Source organism: Diceros bicornis, chromosome 4, assembly GCF_020826845.1.
Source record: "Diceros bicornis minor isolate mBicDic1 chromosome 4, mDicBic1.mat.cur, whole genome shotgun sequence".
In the NCBI taxonomy this organism is placed as follows: domain Eukaryota; kingdom Metazoa; phylum Chordata; class Mammalia; order Perissodactyla; family Rhinocerotidae; genus Diceros; species Diceros bicornis.
Window position 1 is genome coordinate 37396753 of NC_080743.1, and position 17813 is coordinate 37414565.

At 32.5% G+C, this 17813-nt stretch overlaps 1 protein-coding gene across 1 annotated transcript in view; it reads right to left on the reverse strand.

Annotated features, from left to right (window-relative positions):
• The window catches only part of COL11A1 (collagen type XI alpha 1 chain), a 206523-nt gene that overhangs the window by 15807 nt on the left and 172903 nt on the right, over nucleotides 1–17813 (reverse strand). The window contains exons 54-57 of the mRNA XM_058538650.1: nucleotides 16913–16966; nucleotides 6298–6351; nucleotides 6054–6161; nucleotides 5237–5290 (exon numbers count right to left, since the gene is read on the reverse strand). Coding sequence (XP_058394633.1) covers nucleotides 5237–5290; nucleotides 6054–6161; nucleotides 6298–6351; nucleotides 16913–16966 — 270 coding nt within the window. The remainder of the gene's footprint in view (nucleotides 1–5236; nucleotides 5291–6053; nucleotides 6162–6297; nucleotides 6352–16912; nucleotides 16967–17813) is intronic.

Here is a 17813-nt window from a genome sequence, read left to right on the forward strand (position 1 = left end):
TTCATAGGTTTGATATACATTAAGGTTTAAGAATCACGGCTCTATGGCATTAGGTCCCAAATCCAGTTAAATCGATGTGCAAATCAGAACAGCACAAAGGATCTCATTTATGTTAAAATAAAAACATTACCTATTTAGTCCTACTAGCTTAATAATTTAAAAATTAAGGGAACATATTTTGTATCTACTTTTTTCTGATCTCATCAGAAATGCCTGGTGAATTATCAGTTAGGAAATAATGTTGCCAAATAGCATATTTTTAAAGGAATAATATAAATGAGTAATGGAAACAATATTTTCTTGAGGTCATGTCAGGATAGACGCCAAAGACTATATATTAGAACAAGGTAATGTAATAAAGCATGAAAAAAGAATCTAACAAAAATGTAATTGTATCAAAGAATCATATACTTGTACCAGTAGCAGAAACCATTTAAGAATATTGGTTAAAATTGATATGTCAGTTAAAAGTAAACACATTCTTTAGATTGAAAATACGAAACTAAAGATTAGGCCAGACTTTTTTCTTTCTTCACTTCTCATTTTACATTCAAACTCTTTCAGGCATGTGATACACTTTACAGAAATTTTGCTGTAAGTGAGATAACTGATAGGGTGTTGCTTGCTGGGCATCAATATTCCAATCATACATCATCCAGAGGCTCAAGTCTACCACTCATTAGTTGGGTGATCTTGGATCTATTACTTATTATCTCTGAGCTTTATTTATAAAAGCATTCTAATAATAACTGTGTCATGGTATTGTGAAAATGAAAGAAAAACCAGGCCTACAAAAGCACTGCATAAACAGAGAAGTATAATATAAATGTTAATTATTATCATTCTTTTTTGATATGCTACAGATGGTTGTCAATCAGCTTTCTCATAACATTCTAATAGTACTAACTAAAATGGAAAAAAAGGAAGAAATACTAGGAATTCCAATTGCTCAGGCTTAATGAAAGGCATATTAGACATTATTTGTGTTTATAATGCCTTTTAAATTGTTTCTATAAATATTATTCATGAAGGAGTTAGAGGAAATGAATATTAATTCCTCTAAGCTAATAATCTCCTATGAAATTATAACTGTATCTAAGCAGGAATTTGCCAAGCAAAATCAGTTTCTTATCATTTTAATAAGTTGGCAACAGCAATTGGTAAAGTTATGATACTGATAGCAGTTATAAATAACCCTCTGAACCTGGAACATATCAAAAATATCAACTCTGCATACAAAAATGTTATTCCAAGTATACATATTTTCTATTTCCTCTTTAAAATATTGTAAATTGAAAAACTCTAGGGAAATACATAATTTATAAGTAATAAAGTGAACAGGAAACCAGGAATGATACATTCTTAAGTGTTTAGAATACACAATCATTTTCCCCTGCAGTAGTATGCTTTACAGAATATTTGCTTTGTATTATCTCAAAACTCTAATGCATTGAAGTTTAAAGAAACTGCAGATTCCACACTTTATTTACAATGTAATATTCTGAAATAATGCTTAATTTGGTGAAAAGAAAATGCTTTGTTGTTTAAATCTGCTTAATCATTATAGATTGCTACACATCTCAATCTTGTTTACAGATAGTATAAATATCACATTAAAAAAATCAAACTGCAATTCAGTAACCCATCCAACCATTTATTTAGGCATTTATGCTTCAAAAAATAATACTATTAGGTATTTTATTTTATCAGTATGTGAAAAGAAGGAAGATATGATAATACTAAGGTAAACTTGTCCAAAGATAAATACTGAACGATTTTCCAGCTACTCTGGAACAAATAGGTTATTAAAATGAAAGAATATGAAACAAAACAAAATAAAAGCCTAAAACTAAAACATATGGTCATCCTGCCTTTGAAAAATAAAATAAAAATTAGTTTAAAATTATTAAATCATGTTAATTTTGACCATGCAGCACAGGAGAGAATGTAGCCACCATTACTGTTCTCTTTAAAATACTCAATTTTATTCTCATTTAATTTTTGTTGACTATTTACTCAAAAAATCAGCATTTCAACTTAAAAAAATTCAAATAAAATTCTTTATATAATCTCTTCATTGTCTTTAGCTTTCTTTTAGCTTTCAAATGTATTATCTATCCTTAGTTCCATATGGTGATTCTGAATATACAGAAGTATATAAAATTCATGTATATATAGAAGTTTAAACTAATTTTTACCATGAGAAGTATCTAATTTTTAAAGTAAAAAACTATATGTCTATACTCTATTAGAGCTGATTACCTAGAGTGGGCAGACACCAAACAAGTATCATTTTAAGAGTTTTAAAAGATCTCTTTGGTTCACTCTGCCCCCAAGAATTTCCACTTCAAAGGTTGATATAAAATAGTTAAACTGTTGCCTATATAGGAAATGGATGGTCTGTTAGAGTTCAACTGTCTAATTAGGTAGCTGCCAATCTGGAATGATGCAAGCAGAGTAAGTTGTACTTGTTGAACAGCTAAGTTGTATTTAAAAGTTGGGGAAAAGGGAATATCGTAGCAGTTTTGTCTGACTAGTGGAATGATACAGTAGGAGGTTGCAGGCAGCTTCTGGAAAGGGAAAAGAGACCCAATAGGTAGTTGCAGAACTCTAGTGATAAACAAACTTCTGAAGCATGTGTAGACTTGGATGTGAGTGTGAATATATTTATAATTATAACGAGCAAAAGCACATTATGGAGAAAATATTCAGATGATTTTCACATAGATTAATTTCAGAGATTAATGCAAACTTGTATGAGTTTTGAAACTTCTATTATTCTCATCTCTCACATTTTATCCACACTTAAGCCTCTCTTTTCCTTCTTTAATAATCATACTTCTTATCAGGGAAGGATCCCCAGAGGAGACAAGAAAATGACATTTTAACAGCCCTACTCTGAGTATATCTGGCATCCTCTGCTTGATTCTGTTACAGTACTCATCACCTTATACTCTAACTGCTATAAGTAAGATTAATTGTATTTGTTGGTCTCTTCCATTTGCTTTGACAGTCAATGACTTGTAAACAAGTTTATTGATGATACATATGCATGAATGAGCTCTAATTTAGTTACTTTTCACTAAGAATATGAAACTGTTCATTTTTCAAAACATTTATCAATATTTCATTCAATTAATAATTTTTTAATTTGGTGCTACTAGTGCCAATTAACGGTCTAAGTGTTTTACAAATAACTCATTTAACTAACATAAGAACCCCATCAGGTAGAAGATACTAATATCCCTATTTAGTTCATTTAAACGTCATTATATCCTATGAGATAGATGCTATTACTGTTCTCATTTTACAGATGAGCAACCCAAAGCTTAGAAAAAAATTGAATAACTTTCTTAAAGTCACCCAGCAAGTAAGTGGTACTGCGTGTTTTTGAAACCAGGGAGCTTGGCTCAAGAGTTGATGCTCTTAACCAGTAACCATGCTACACTACTTCTCACTCTGATCAAAAATTGCCTACTAAAATAAATCTTTCTTAGCTGAGTTGAAAAGCTCACTAAATTGCCATAAAAAGCATCCTGAAGATGATTTCTCTGCCTCTCCTCACCTCATGAGGACCAAGTAGCATTTTCATTAAAAGTAGATATCACAGTCAGATGACTTGACCCTATGAAAAAGTTACAATATATTCACATTATAAGTATTCTCTGATAGAACAAGCAGCCAGAGAAAGAAATGGCACCCACGCTGCTCAATTCTGCTGCTTTTCATTTCACTCTGCCTCTAAAAGGGTTTGAGTTATTCAGCCGCTCGCTCTGTAAACTCATATTTATCTAAGAGTCAGAAATACAAACTTTTGCAAGCTGGAATCAGGTGGTATGTCTGATGGTTTTATTTTTAATATTAGCCAAAGGAAATCTCCAGCATGATATTTTTTATTTCATCTGGAGAAAGGTCAGAACACTTATTGGAAAATCTGAAATAACAAGAAAAAAATCTCTGGCAAATTTTAGGGTGACATTAAGTCAAAGTATTTATTTTTCCAGGCTCTGACTCTGTGCAGTTAGGACTTTACTATATCTAAGGAGAATATTCCCTAAATAGTGGCGCAGACGTGGAGCTGATCCTGCTCCAGCCAGGCCCCTGTTCCTGTGCAGACGGGGTCACGTGCAGATTTGATAATCTCCTGCTTGAAGCCGCTCAAAATTTGGTAACTTTTATCCAGCTCCTAAAACAAGTGATCTTTTCAGTGAAAGTTAAAACAATAATCTGTGTAACACGAAATATTTGGTATGTTAGAGAAAATTTTTGTGGCATTTTTACTAAAATGAATGGCCAAAATTCCTCCTGAATAATTAAGATGGTGAATCCCCGTTTTGAAGGCTTTCTGATAATGTATATATCTCTGAGGTAATTAATATATTCATGATACGAGGCATCTTTGTAAAATTTAAATTGCTATATGGAGGAACTTGACTCTTTAAACAATATGCATCCTACTTGCACAGTGCCGTGTGTACTGTTTGCTGTTTTGATTAATCTCTTTACACATAAATATTTTTGGACCGTGAAGTTCAAATATCTCTACCATAAAAAAGAATCTGTCGCCTAGTAAGCAATGATTTTAAAAGCAAGACTTGGATTCTCATTTTCTGCCCCAATTTTGTAGTGAGGCAAGCCTTGGCTTCTATAATAAACTCCATCTATGTGTTCATATGCTGTGTTCATATGTTCAAATGCTTGATTGTATTTCTCAAGAATGTTGTTTGCACATAGAGTTCATGATAGTAACCAAGTTTGAGTGTTTTAATAATTATACCTTTCTTCACTAATGGGGGTTAATATTGTATCTTTCAGCCTGTATGATTCAGGAAGAGAACAATTTATTTGGTGAAGGAATCACTGTGTGCCTGTGCCAATGTGATTCTTTTAAATGAAGTGCCAGGAAACTAAGTGTAATTGCATGCATTTGGGGGAACTGTCCACACATTTGGAAAAGAACTGGCTGGGCCATTAGTGCCATTTTTTTCAGAGTGGAAATATTTTTTTTCATCCAAAGGACATGAGAAAGGAAAGATCTTCTGATCAAGAGGCATATTTTCCAAATAATCTATCAACTAGGGTTATTTTTCTCTTTTTAGGTCTGAGTAATAAACTTCCTTAAATATTGTACAAAATAGAAACCAATTTATAAGATAAAATCTCAGGAATTCTAGCTTATAAACAATTTTGTTTCTGGAGTTGTCTCTTTCTAAACAACAGAAAAGATACCACTCACCATAGGACCAGGTGGCCCATCTTGGCCTGCAGCTCCGGGGAGACCTTGTTCACCCTGTGGAAAATAAACATGATCGATTTTTTTTGTGTGTGTGTGTGATGAAGATCAGCCCTTTAATAACATCTGCCAATCCTCCTTTTTTTTTTTTTTTTTTTTGCTGAGGAAGACTGGCCCTGGGCTAACCTCTGTGCCCATCTTCTTCCACTTTACACAGGATGCCGCCACAACATGGCTTGCCAAGTGGTGCGTCGGTGCACGCCTGGGATCCGAACTGGAGAACCCCGGCCGCCACAATGGAGCGCACACACTTAACCGGTTGGCCGCGGGGCAGGCCCCCATGATGGATTTTTTTTAATTAACAAAAACATACCTATTTCTTTTTTATTTTAATTTTGGAAATACAAAAAAGAAAGAAAGAAAGCATCATCTATGAATTCCATCTACAAATATTGTAAGCAGTTTTGAGGCTTTTCACTTTGTGTGTATATGTCTCATGCACATACATACAGATATACATACATACACACACATATATGTACAGATGGATGCATGTATAAAAATTTTACATCTTTGAGATCTTAGGGTTTAGTTTTCTATTCTGCCTTTATAAGTTAGAATTTCACCAAGAACTTATTAAATAAATGACCTACTTAAATATTTTAAGATTATCCAACTTTATTACATAATATTTACTGAATTCCCATAAAACGTCCCCACTATAATTTACTAAATAATGCTGACATAAACATCCTCACTCATAATTTTTTAAGAAATAAAACATTATTTTCCAAAGGCATCTTTTAGCACAGATGCTCACCACAGGGCCAGGGATGCCTCGAAGCCCCTCTGGACCAGGCTTTCCAGCAGGTCCCTGAGGACCAACTGGACCAGTTTTTCCGGGAGGACCTTCTGCACCTGCCTCTCCCTGTTAGAAAATAAAATATGTGAACACATTAATAATGAGGAAAGGCATTTCATTACTTTATTAAAAGTACTGAAATAGATGTTGTTCCCTGTATGCACGAGCTTTCCAAACACAATACCTATGAGACGTATTTTACCTTAGCGCCTTTTTCACCTTGTCTTCCCTCTGCACCTGCAGCCCCAGGAGGACCCTAGAAACATAAACCTGCATTTAAAACGTGTATCACATGTGCAAGTAATGTAACGGAGGACTTATTTGCAAATACTCCAGTTTCATTTGTAACAAATTCTAATAAATTGTGGCTTTCTATAGCTATTTCGTTTAAAATACAAGGAGAAAAATCAAAACTCTTTTTATGTAAAAACTTTCAGTTAGGATATAAAAAATAAATAAAACACAGATTGAGTGAAATACAGATAATCAAATCATATCAGTGTAAGCAAACAGTAAAGTTTTTAAATGCTGATGATTTAGTCACTGAGTATTTAATAGTCAGCTATTATTTTTTGTATTGTATAATTAGGAATTAATCGAATGTATCAGATTTCACTTCCATCCTTATATGCGTTTTAAGACTGATTCTTTTCTTAATCTTATAACATCCATGTGTCATGCATTCTTATAGGACTATTTTCAAAGTAGAACAGCACAACATTTAAAATATTGATGGTCAACAGATATATTTTCATTTTCTGGAACTATGTAATTCACATAACTAATTGGCATAAAAAATAGTATAACTGTTTTAAAATCTAGTATTAGAGCAAAATAGAAAAAAGTCCTCACACTCCATATGTCATCCAAAAGCGTAAAAGAATATTTTGGTGTTTGAATGACTATTGTACAGCTGCATGGATTGCTATGGGGAAATGCTAGTTATATAGATCTAAAGCTATTCATAATATTGCTCTTTGCAAGTATATATATAGTCTTCTATCTTTGTAAGGCATCTGTTTACCTAACTCGATTTTTTTTATTAGTTGTGTGACTTTCAACAGATTATTATTATTTCTGAACTTCACTTCGTTCATCCATAAATTGTTATCAATAAAAATTCTCTTGTTATAGAACTGTTGTTAAATTTAAATGATATAACATATGCAAAAGTATTTTGTGAACTTTCCAGTGTAGCAGTATCAAATACAGGTATGGAGTCTGGTGCTTATGAGCATAAAGCCTGGACTCAGATTTGCTGGCTTAAAATCCTGGCTCTGCTACTAACTAACTTTATGATCTTTGGCAAATTTCACACTCTGTCAGTGCTTCAGTTGACTTCTCTGCAAAATGTGGATAATAATAGTAGCTATCTCGCAGAGTAGTCACGAGAATTCAATGAGTTAATACATGTAAATGGTGTATAACAGTGCCTGGGACATAAAAAATACTTTGCAAATATTAGCTATTGTTATCATAATTACTAAAATTATTGGATATTATTATTCTATAATAAGGTATTTTACCTATACTTTCACCGTGTTGGCAACCTAAGAGTCAAGTCAAACACAATAGACTCTCAAAATATATTTGTAGACACCATGTGAACAAATTATTTTTTCCACACATGCTGTTTAAAATACCTGAAAAATATAAATTCCATGTTTGAAATTACTTGTTTTAACTGGAAAATTTAAAGGTGGCTAAAAATATATTGTATAATATGATCCTATAATATATAATCAGATCTTAATATTCAGGTTTCGTTCTTATATTTACCTTGTCATCTACGTAATATAAACCTTGACATTCATCTGTGAAATATAAAACTTGACATTTCTAAACATTGTAACAAAATGATGTAGAAAAGAATCATTTATGTTATATAACATATAATATTCAAGGTATCAAAAAGCAATAATTTTTCAAGCTACAAATAACATACTATAATCTCCATTATATCTAAATTTTGTTCCTATTATTTACACTGGGTCCTTGATCTTTTCACTTACCGCATTTCATAGAAATATTTCAAATCAACACAAGCAGGGCACTTGGTTTGATAGCCCACTACAATAACAGTGCTTTTTGCCTATAGAGCTACACAATATATATTCATAATAAATTTATTTTAAGACATATAAATTCTACAATTTTATTATAAAACACTTATTTTATTTCCACTAATTAGTGAACTTTTATTGACTTAACAAGCAATAAGATTCAATCTGATGCTGAAATTTTCTGCACAAGTTCAGACATAAGTACAGGAAGTTTAAAAAAGAAACAATGATCTCTAAGAAATTGCATTTCATTTTACCCCAGACTCTCTTGTTTTCCATTTGTTTACTTTAATTTTTGCATTGAATTGTGCTCAAAATCATAAACTGAGATTGAGATTGGAGGTTGGGGAGAGTAGTCGACGCGGTGTTAATCGGTGAGAATAAGGTGAGATAGGAGGATGAGTTCCTCTGTTTTAGATGCTATATTAATATTCTAACAGTGAATACATGCTAGTCTTTCATATGTTCTTTTAAATCCAAATTTAAAATGGGTATCAAACACTTCATCAAACTTAGAGAGTTCTGCGAACTCATTTTATCTCTGAGAGAGTCAAAGAATGTATCATTAGTAATTATTTTCTCAATATCATCACTGTAACTTCATATATTATTAGGCATTCATTGGGCCTCGACCCAAAGATAAGAAATGTATAAATTCCATGAGCAGTCTCTTGAGGTGGCAGCAATATGTTAACAATAATATATGCATTAAAACTTAAGTGCATCTTTTTAATTTCATGCTATTTATGCAAGAGGATTTCTGTATTGAAGCATAAGCTTCAAATATTTTCTAGTGTTAAAATGTTGACTCATAAGTTATTTTGGTGTTATGTTTAAAATATTAATCCATGCAACCTAAAACAACCATAATGACTACGATTTTGGGAATAGAAATTATGACATTCAACTGAATAACGGGTTTCTCCTTATTCTATGAAGGTTTTTCCTTAAACTAGTGACATGAAGGTATGGAGTCTTAAATCAAAAGATTGCATCTACACACATGAACTTTATAGTATAGAAGATCTACAAATATCTGGCTTAAAAAAAAGCAAGTTATCAAATGTCTAAAAATAGAACAAAAATATTGCTTTTACTGCAAGGGAGAAAAGGAAATCCGAGTTTGATGAGCTTAGAGAATTTAAACACAAGTAAACTACAATACAGCCACAAAATGGTGATTCAAATAAAGAGTTTCTCCATCCCAAAAGGATTCTTCCCTTTTTGAATGAATGCCTGACGTCTGTCATGGTGGAAATCCATATTGAATGGTTTTGCTCTATTCTTTATCTCATTTTTCCCACTTTCATTTATTCCTTTCATTTTTTCCAGATGGAACATAATTTTTTTTTTTTAAAGAAAAACTAGGATATAAACATGTAACACACTTTTTCCGGAAGAATAGGAACTTTCCTTTGAAAAAAACTAATAATGCCTATGGAGAATTAGTCATTTATTTCTCATGTGGCTGCATAAACAGAGAGGCAAGGACTTAATTTAGGGAACTACTTGCTGTGTTTTCATGAAGTCATGAGTGTTCTGACTAAAAAATGCCTCATAAAACACGACACAATAAAACAGGCTCCAGTTAATTCTCCACCAGTAGTCACTGTTACATAGGATTTTTCCTTGCCATGAGAAATATACTTCATATAAAATACTCAATATAATCCTCTCTCCACTATTCACATTTTACAATGTTATTCTATAATTTATCCATTCTTTCATTCATGTTGCAAATATTTGTCTTTTTTTTTTTTTTTTTGTGAGGAAGATCAGCCCTGAGCTAACATCCATGCCAATCCTCCTCTTTTTTTGCTAAAGAAGACTGGCCCCGGGTTAACATCCATGCCCATCTTCCTCCACTTTATATGGGATGCCACCACAGCATGGCCTGACAAGCGGTGCATCGGTGCGCGCCCGGGATCCAAACCTGGGCTGCCAGCAGTGGAGCGTGCGCACTTAACCACTATGCCACTGGGCTGGCCCCTTAAGTCTTTCTTATGTGCCAGAAATCTGCTGTGTGTGGAGAATACAAAAAAATTAAACAAATAGAAGTGGAACCCTAAGGAGTTCGTAAAGTTTAGTTACAAAGACAGGCATCAAAATTAACAAATACAGTATGTTGTAAAATCTACAAAGATGAAGTAGGTGTACAAAATATGTACATCAATCTTGTTTGGTAGTAGAGAAAGCTAATCTGACAGAGTGGGTGGATGTGGGAGGGATGTTTCCTTCCAACACTTTACCTTCTGACCATTTACATGCATACATTAAGGCATAGGGACTGAAAGTACGAATGTATACATATATGAATACATATATGTATAAATAGTAAGTTAAAGCTTTCTCCATATTTGTATAAATTAATAATATCAGTTATTGCTTTAATTTTTTTATTGTGAACTTTCCCTTGGCAACATGAGCTGGACTCTAAAATTCTATTTAATATGTGCATTTTCTGGCTATAATGTTTAAATTATGTAGTTAGCTCTAGATTTTTTTCAATAAAAGGGCATAGCACTAGCTCTTGGTTTCAAACAGCTATAATGATAACTTGAGAATTAAAATTCCATGGTTATTAACATAAATTATACAATCTCCTAGTGCCTTTAGGAAATATACATTTATTCTCAAGTATTACAAATGCATGACAGAATGTACGTGTACTACAAATGACAACTTAATTTTCCTACTTGTTCAATAACTGTTAGAATGTTGTTTCTCAGTATCACTGTCACTCACAACATTCTGATCAACATTCTATTAGGAAGGTATATTATCATTTATTTCTGAGATTCACTCATGGAAAAAAATGATACTACTTTCGAACACATCTAGTCATTGCTATTTCTGCTACGAGAAGTTACAGCAAAATTGTTATTGATCTACTTTTCTATTGCCTTCAATGTGGAGAAACTAAGGATAGGAGAAATGCTAATTTCCACAAAATACATACAAAGTTTACTTAAGATTACGTGTTCTAAATGAAATGAGAAAGAGATGGTAAGGCAATTCTATATTCAATCAAATCATATCTGTGTAGAGCAGATATTATAATTATTGCATAGGAACATGTTCTTGCTGTTTCCTCAAAGATGATATTAAATTGACTACTGCATTAAAGACACTGCTGCCTATTGGCTGAATGCAAAGGTTGGTGGAGACAGAATTCTCCCCACTAGTTTCAATTCACTCTGCACCATATCCTCTTAGACTCAGGTGCCTCGTGTTCTTGCAGTGTATAAACAGAGTGACCTCACGTATTTTCAGTGCATTCGAGTTCCCAAGGACTTCTTTCTCAATTAGCTCAGTTTAATCACATTATTATTTCTCAAACTAGTCCTAAATCCCTGTTGTTTGGCAAATCCATTTTATTAAAAAATATATGCAGTCATCAAGAATTTGAATGCTCCCTTTTTTTGGCAATAGTTCTCATAGGAAATTCTTTTACAATATATGTTACATGATTTTACATGAATTTGCACCAAGGAATAAATAATGGTAATATGTATCAGTTTCAACAGAATCATAGTATACCATACTTTGAAAATGTAATTAATTAATATTTTATAGACTTTTGTATGTTTCACTCAGTTAGTTCAGCATTGATCACTGTAAAACTATTGGCAAAGCAAAATTCAACAATAAACAAAACTAAGTCTACTATGAACTTACTATAAATTTATTGCTAATAAACTTTCCTTTCAATTTATACAACTTAGAAGTTAGAAGAAAATGTCTTAATCTTTCTTTTATCTGACATTTCATTTAATGTTTATTTCATTTATAAGTAATGCCATAATTTGAAAACTGTGTTTAACTCCTTAATAATAATATCTACTGTTGTTCCTGATAACATGCTCCTGATAAATCCAGACATTAGGCTTGGTGCTTTAAGTATATATATTTTATTAATTTAATTTCGTCCTCACTCCAGCATTCAAAATTAGTTACTATGCCCACTTTATATGTTAGTTAACTGAGACTGAAAGAAATTAACCTATCCCAAGTTAAATTTCTGGGTAACAAAACAAGAATTTGAAACCAGGTCTGTTTGATTCTAATGCAACAGCATTTGGGACTACTTATGTGCTAATATTAAGCTATGAAGAGTGTCAGTTCATATGCTGAGAAAGACCTACATAAATAATTTGTATTTCTATTTTTTTCAGCTAAGCCATCTATTTTCTTAGGTTAAGGTAGAGCTCTTGACTAAATTATCTGGTTTAGTTAATTGTAATTTAAAAGGATGTAAGCATTAATTGCTAGTGTTAAATCAGAGCAAATTATAGTTTTAATAATAAGATTGTTGACACTACAGTAATCTTTTATAGCCATTAAAATGTATTTTACTCTGTTGAAGAAAATAGATTATTGTGTAAAACAGATAAAGCCAATTAAGCCTTCCAGTTTATTCAAACCTAATATAGGACACAATTTAACACATTGTGTTAAATAGCTTTCAGGTTAGATTTAATGATGCTGCATTCTAAAAGAGGAAGACCTGCATAATATTGCTCAATCGGGCTGAGCTAAGATTGATTTTTCTGCTATATCAAAATGGATGTCAATAGCTTTGTAAGGACTGCACAGTCATCACTGTTCTCCTGTCATTAATAACTCATGGATACAAAGTCTGCTAATTTTATCTACCAAATGACTGGAGTGGATTAAAAATAGCTCATCATATTTGTATAAATTATTTAAAATGAGAGGATAGAACATCCCCAAAAAGAACTCCACCAAAGAACTTTCTAATAATACTAAAGAAAAATAGGACACAAGGAATGACCCAGTTAAGTATTTTAATATTGTAGTCTCTTAACATATAAATGTATTACTTCCTACATGTCACTCACAACTACTGCATCCCTCTTTCTCCCAGAGAAATAACTACCATCCTAAATTTTGATGAATGATTGCCTTAATTTTCATCATTCTTACCACTTATGTTTGAATGCTAAATAACATATTTAAAGGTTTTTTTACATATTATATTATATAAGTGAAATCATATAATACATCTTCTCCAGCTCAACATTATATATATTTTCTTCTTAACATCAGGTGTTTGAGATTCATTTATGTTAATTCATGCATCTGCAACACATTCATTTTCATTGCCATATGATATTTTAGTTTACCAATATATTTCAATGCATTTATCTTTTCTATATTGTTATTATGAACAAGAGTGATATGAACATTCTTATATGTGTCTCTTGGTAAAGACGTGTAAGACATCATTTAGGGTATGTACTTAGGAATGAAACGACAAGATGGTAGGAAAGTTCATGTTAAATTCTACTAGATAACACAGAACGATTCTCCTACAGCAATTGTACCAATTAACTCACAATAGCTGTGTATGATAATCCCCATTGTTTTTTTTTTTTAAATATCCTTTCTAACATTTGGTTTGTCAGACTTAAATTTTTGTTAATTGATGGATGTGAGGCGGTATTTTAATGTCATTTTTAACACACGTTTCTCTGACTTCTAGATACACTTTTTCATGTGTTTGTGGAGCATTTCTGTCAAATGCCTTTTCATGCCTTTTGCTGATTTTTTCTATTGGTTGTTTGAGTTTTTTTTCTTAATCTGTAGGATATACTTAGATACTCTGGAAAATTTTTCTCTGCAAAGTTTCTACATGTTGGAAATATTTTCTCCTAATTGGATCTTTTCTTTTCAATGCCTTTCAGTATTTTTAGATAAACAAACTTTTAATTCTCATATATTTGATACATCAATCTTTCCCATTCTGGTCACAACTATTTGACCAGAATTTGTGACTAGAGTTCACAAATTTATTCTCCATTAATTTTTGCTAAAATATTCCAAAGTTTTCTCTTCACATTTAATATTGTAATTCTTTCTTCTGAAATTTTTTTGGGTGATTGGAGAGAGGTAAGGTCCAATTTTATTTTCTTGCATATAGATATTCAATTGCCCCAGCATTGATTTACTCAATAATCTATCCTTTATCCATTGATCTGCAGTGTCTAATTTGTCACAAATGACGTTTCTATATAATCTTGGGTCTCTCTGTTCACTGAGACCATTGGCCTATATATCTATATGTCAGTTCAGTTATAACTTTGCTAACACATTATCGTATTTTCTTATTTTTACTCATCTCATTGATACATTTAAACATTTTTTTATTTTTTCAAAATCATTTACTCCTTTTAATCAAGAGAGTTTAATCAGGTTGTCTAGTTAGAAATACTGGCAGGAAACAGAGTAATATGATTTTTGTATTTCTAATTTTATCTGATAAATCTAAAGAAGAAAATTTGCCGATTACTTGCAAGTTACCAATACCATGTAATGTTAAATTTTGGATTGAAAAAGTTCGTTCTTCTTCATGTTCTTAAAGAAACAAATAATTAAAACTTGTTGAGTGTATACTATGTTCTTGTTAATACACTATTAATATATTATATTATATTATATTATATGGCATATTCCATAACATGTATTATTATTATAAGTATTTCTAATCTGTGAAAAATATAACCTTATTCTCATTATAAAGAGAAAGTACTTAAGAATCAGGGATTAACTAATGTTCTTACTTTAGACCACATTTAAGCAGTAAATGCAGAGGTCCAAATCAGGTGTGAATGAATAAGAATGCAATACATGGGCTTTCCACTACACAGCACTGTCTCAGTGTTGTAGAACAGAGCATAATCTAAATATCTGTTTTGGTGCTGACTTTTCTATCACATTTTCTCAATTCTACAATTGAATGGAAGTCTTTCTAGAAGTTTGTGTGAGTTATCTATTACTCAAACTTTTGGGTGATATATTAATCCAAAAGGGGCACGTGATATACTGGTTCGCACCAAAGTGTCCTTTTTTGTTTTTTGCATGTTTCCATTCATGGTCTGTAGTAAATTGTTTCTATATTTATTTACTTTTGTTTCGTGAGGAAGATCAGCTCTGCGCTAACATCCATGCCAATCCTCCTCCTTTTGCTGAGGAAGACTGGCCCTGGACTAACATCTGTGCCCATCTTCCTCTACTTTATACAGGACGCCGCCACAGCACGGCCTGACAAGCAGTGCAGCGGTGCACGCCGGGGATCCGAACCTGGGCCACCAGCAGCAGAGCGCACGCACTTAACTGCTATGCTATGGGGCCGGGCCCTACTTTTTTTAAATTTCAAAGTTATTTAGTTGTTTTCAAAATCAGTAATTCACATTATTGACCACTGTATAGTTAAAAAAACTAATTCATTCCGTAACTCTGTCACCACATTAAGAGAATTCATCCCAAATATCAAATGGTACTTAGCTGAATTTATCAAAGATTGTAAATAAATAATTTTTTTGACATATTTTAAAATGAAACTAAATTGGATAGCACTTGCTGAGAATTTGCCTTGAATAATGGAATGAGCTTAGAAGCTGCCAATATGTATAATAAAATATTCAAATAGATTTTGACAGAGTCTTTCCTTTTCTAGTAGCTACCATACTTTGAAGGAGAGTTTCTCTCCGTATCAAAGCATTATAATTTACACCTGCAAGATGATAGTTCTTGAATATTTATGAGTACAAAAATTATTTCATAACTAAAAGCTAACACATTAACAGTTAATATATGAACATATATTATTATTTTTGTATTGTATGAGTTATCTTATGTTCGGCCAAACCCTAGGTAGTAGGCCTTCTTTGAGAAACAGAGAGGATAAGTAACTTGCCCCAGGCAATACAGGTAATAAATGGTAGAGCCGGGTAAAAGGCCAGGTAGTATGGCTTCATTGCCTGTTAGCCGCTACATTAAATAACATCATTTGAGGCTGGGAGAAAGAAAAAAATGATTTCATGTTTTCTCAGGAAAGATTTCAACGCATTCTCAGAGACATCTTATATAATTATTCTGAAAGGTCTGCAATAATAGAACAGATACTCATTCATCTGGAAAGTTTAAATGCATTCAGACTGCAGGTAAAAATAGGCAACAAATCTCAAAAATCATGTTACACTTTGGATTACTAAAAGGGGAATGAGCCTCATAAATGTATTTTGATGTTTACCACATATTTTGTTCACGGGTAGGTCGGAAAATAGATTACAGGAGGTGCAGGAGAACACTGTGTATTGATGTCAGTGGTGCAAGAGGCAGGTCAACAGAGATTGTTTTTATTATGAAAATAGTACAATAGTAAGAAAAAGACAGTAAAGTTAGTCTCCTAGGCTCTACAGTAGCCAATATTTTGAACAAGATCTATTTATTTATATTTTTCTATACCCCTTTGTTACAATCCTGCTATTGATTCTGAATCAGGCAAGTGTAACAATGTAAACCAATCTAACACTATATACTGATTCCTGAGCTCATTCTATTGATACTGCATTCAGGTTTTTACAATGTTTTAAACTAGCACTGGATTCTCGGCATCACATCTCCCTGTAGTGCACCAGGAATTGATGTTCAGGGTACCATCAGAGTCTTTTATAACAGGCTACCACATTTGTACAGAGGGAAGACCTAAGCACAGAGAAGTGGGAAATTCTATAAGTTGTTTTTTTCTCATTTGCATTGTGACAGAGAGACAGTGAACGTATGTCCTATTCCAATATGTATTTTGACAAATTTAAGAAATTATTGTCTAGGACTTATATTTTTCAGCATCCTTATAATGTGCAGCTTAAAGCTTACATATATTATACCAATTTATATGCTTAGTGGGTAATCAGCGGACGTTTCAAACAAAGAATTTCAAAAACTTACTCTTTTTCCAGGAGGACCTGGTGGGCCAGCCTCACCAGATGGACCAGGAGGACCCTATAAAATATGAAAAATACCTTTTAAGAAATTATTATTGTGACCCACAGCACTTTTCGAAATGTGGACCAACCTTCTTTCTTCATTTCCCCACATCTATCTTTCCTAGAAAATCTCGGCCCTATTTCAGATACCTAAACTTTCTTTAGATATCTATAGTTAGAGCTGGTAAATTCATATGGAAAATTTCTTCATAGCTGAAAGAAAGTGAATCAAATTCCTTCTATGTAAAACTGTGTACTTTTAAAAGATGCTCCTTTATATCTGGTAAGCTTCCAATAGACATACTAATTAATAGAATTATATTGTTAATAATTCTACTCATATCACATATATTTATAGAACCATAAAACTATTACCTCTAAATTTCTTCTTGTGCAACACTAGCATTTTTATGCCAAGGAGTATGCAACAAGCTGGGATATGACCTGCAAGTCTTATTGACACAAAAGAAGCCTAGATCTCTTTGACTGCAGATATCGAGTGGGGATGGCTCTAGAGACAAAGTGTGTTAGGGATGCAGTTTGTCTTTGGCTCCTACTTAAGTTAGTGCCCTCCTTTACTTCCTCCCTAAATAACCACACATGGCCAAAGCCCTCTACTGTGCCATTCCCAAATAAAAAAAAAAATAGTCCAATACAATGCTGAGTTCATTTAGGTTAGTAATTGAAGTAATTCATGCTAATGATAGGGTGATAACATGGTTTTCTTCATTTCAGTCCTATTTGTGTTTTTTTGTTTGTTTTTTTTTGTGAGGAAGACTAGCTCTGAGCTAACATCTATTGCCAATCCTCCTCTTTTTTGCTGAGGAAGATTGGCCCTGGGCTAACATCCGTGCCCATCTTCC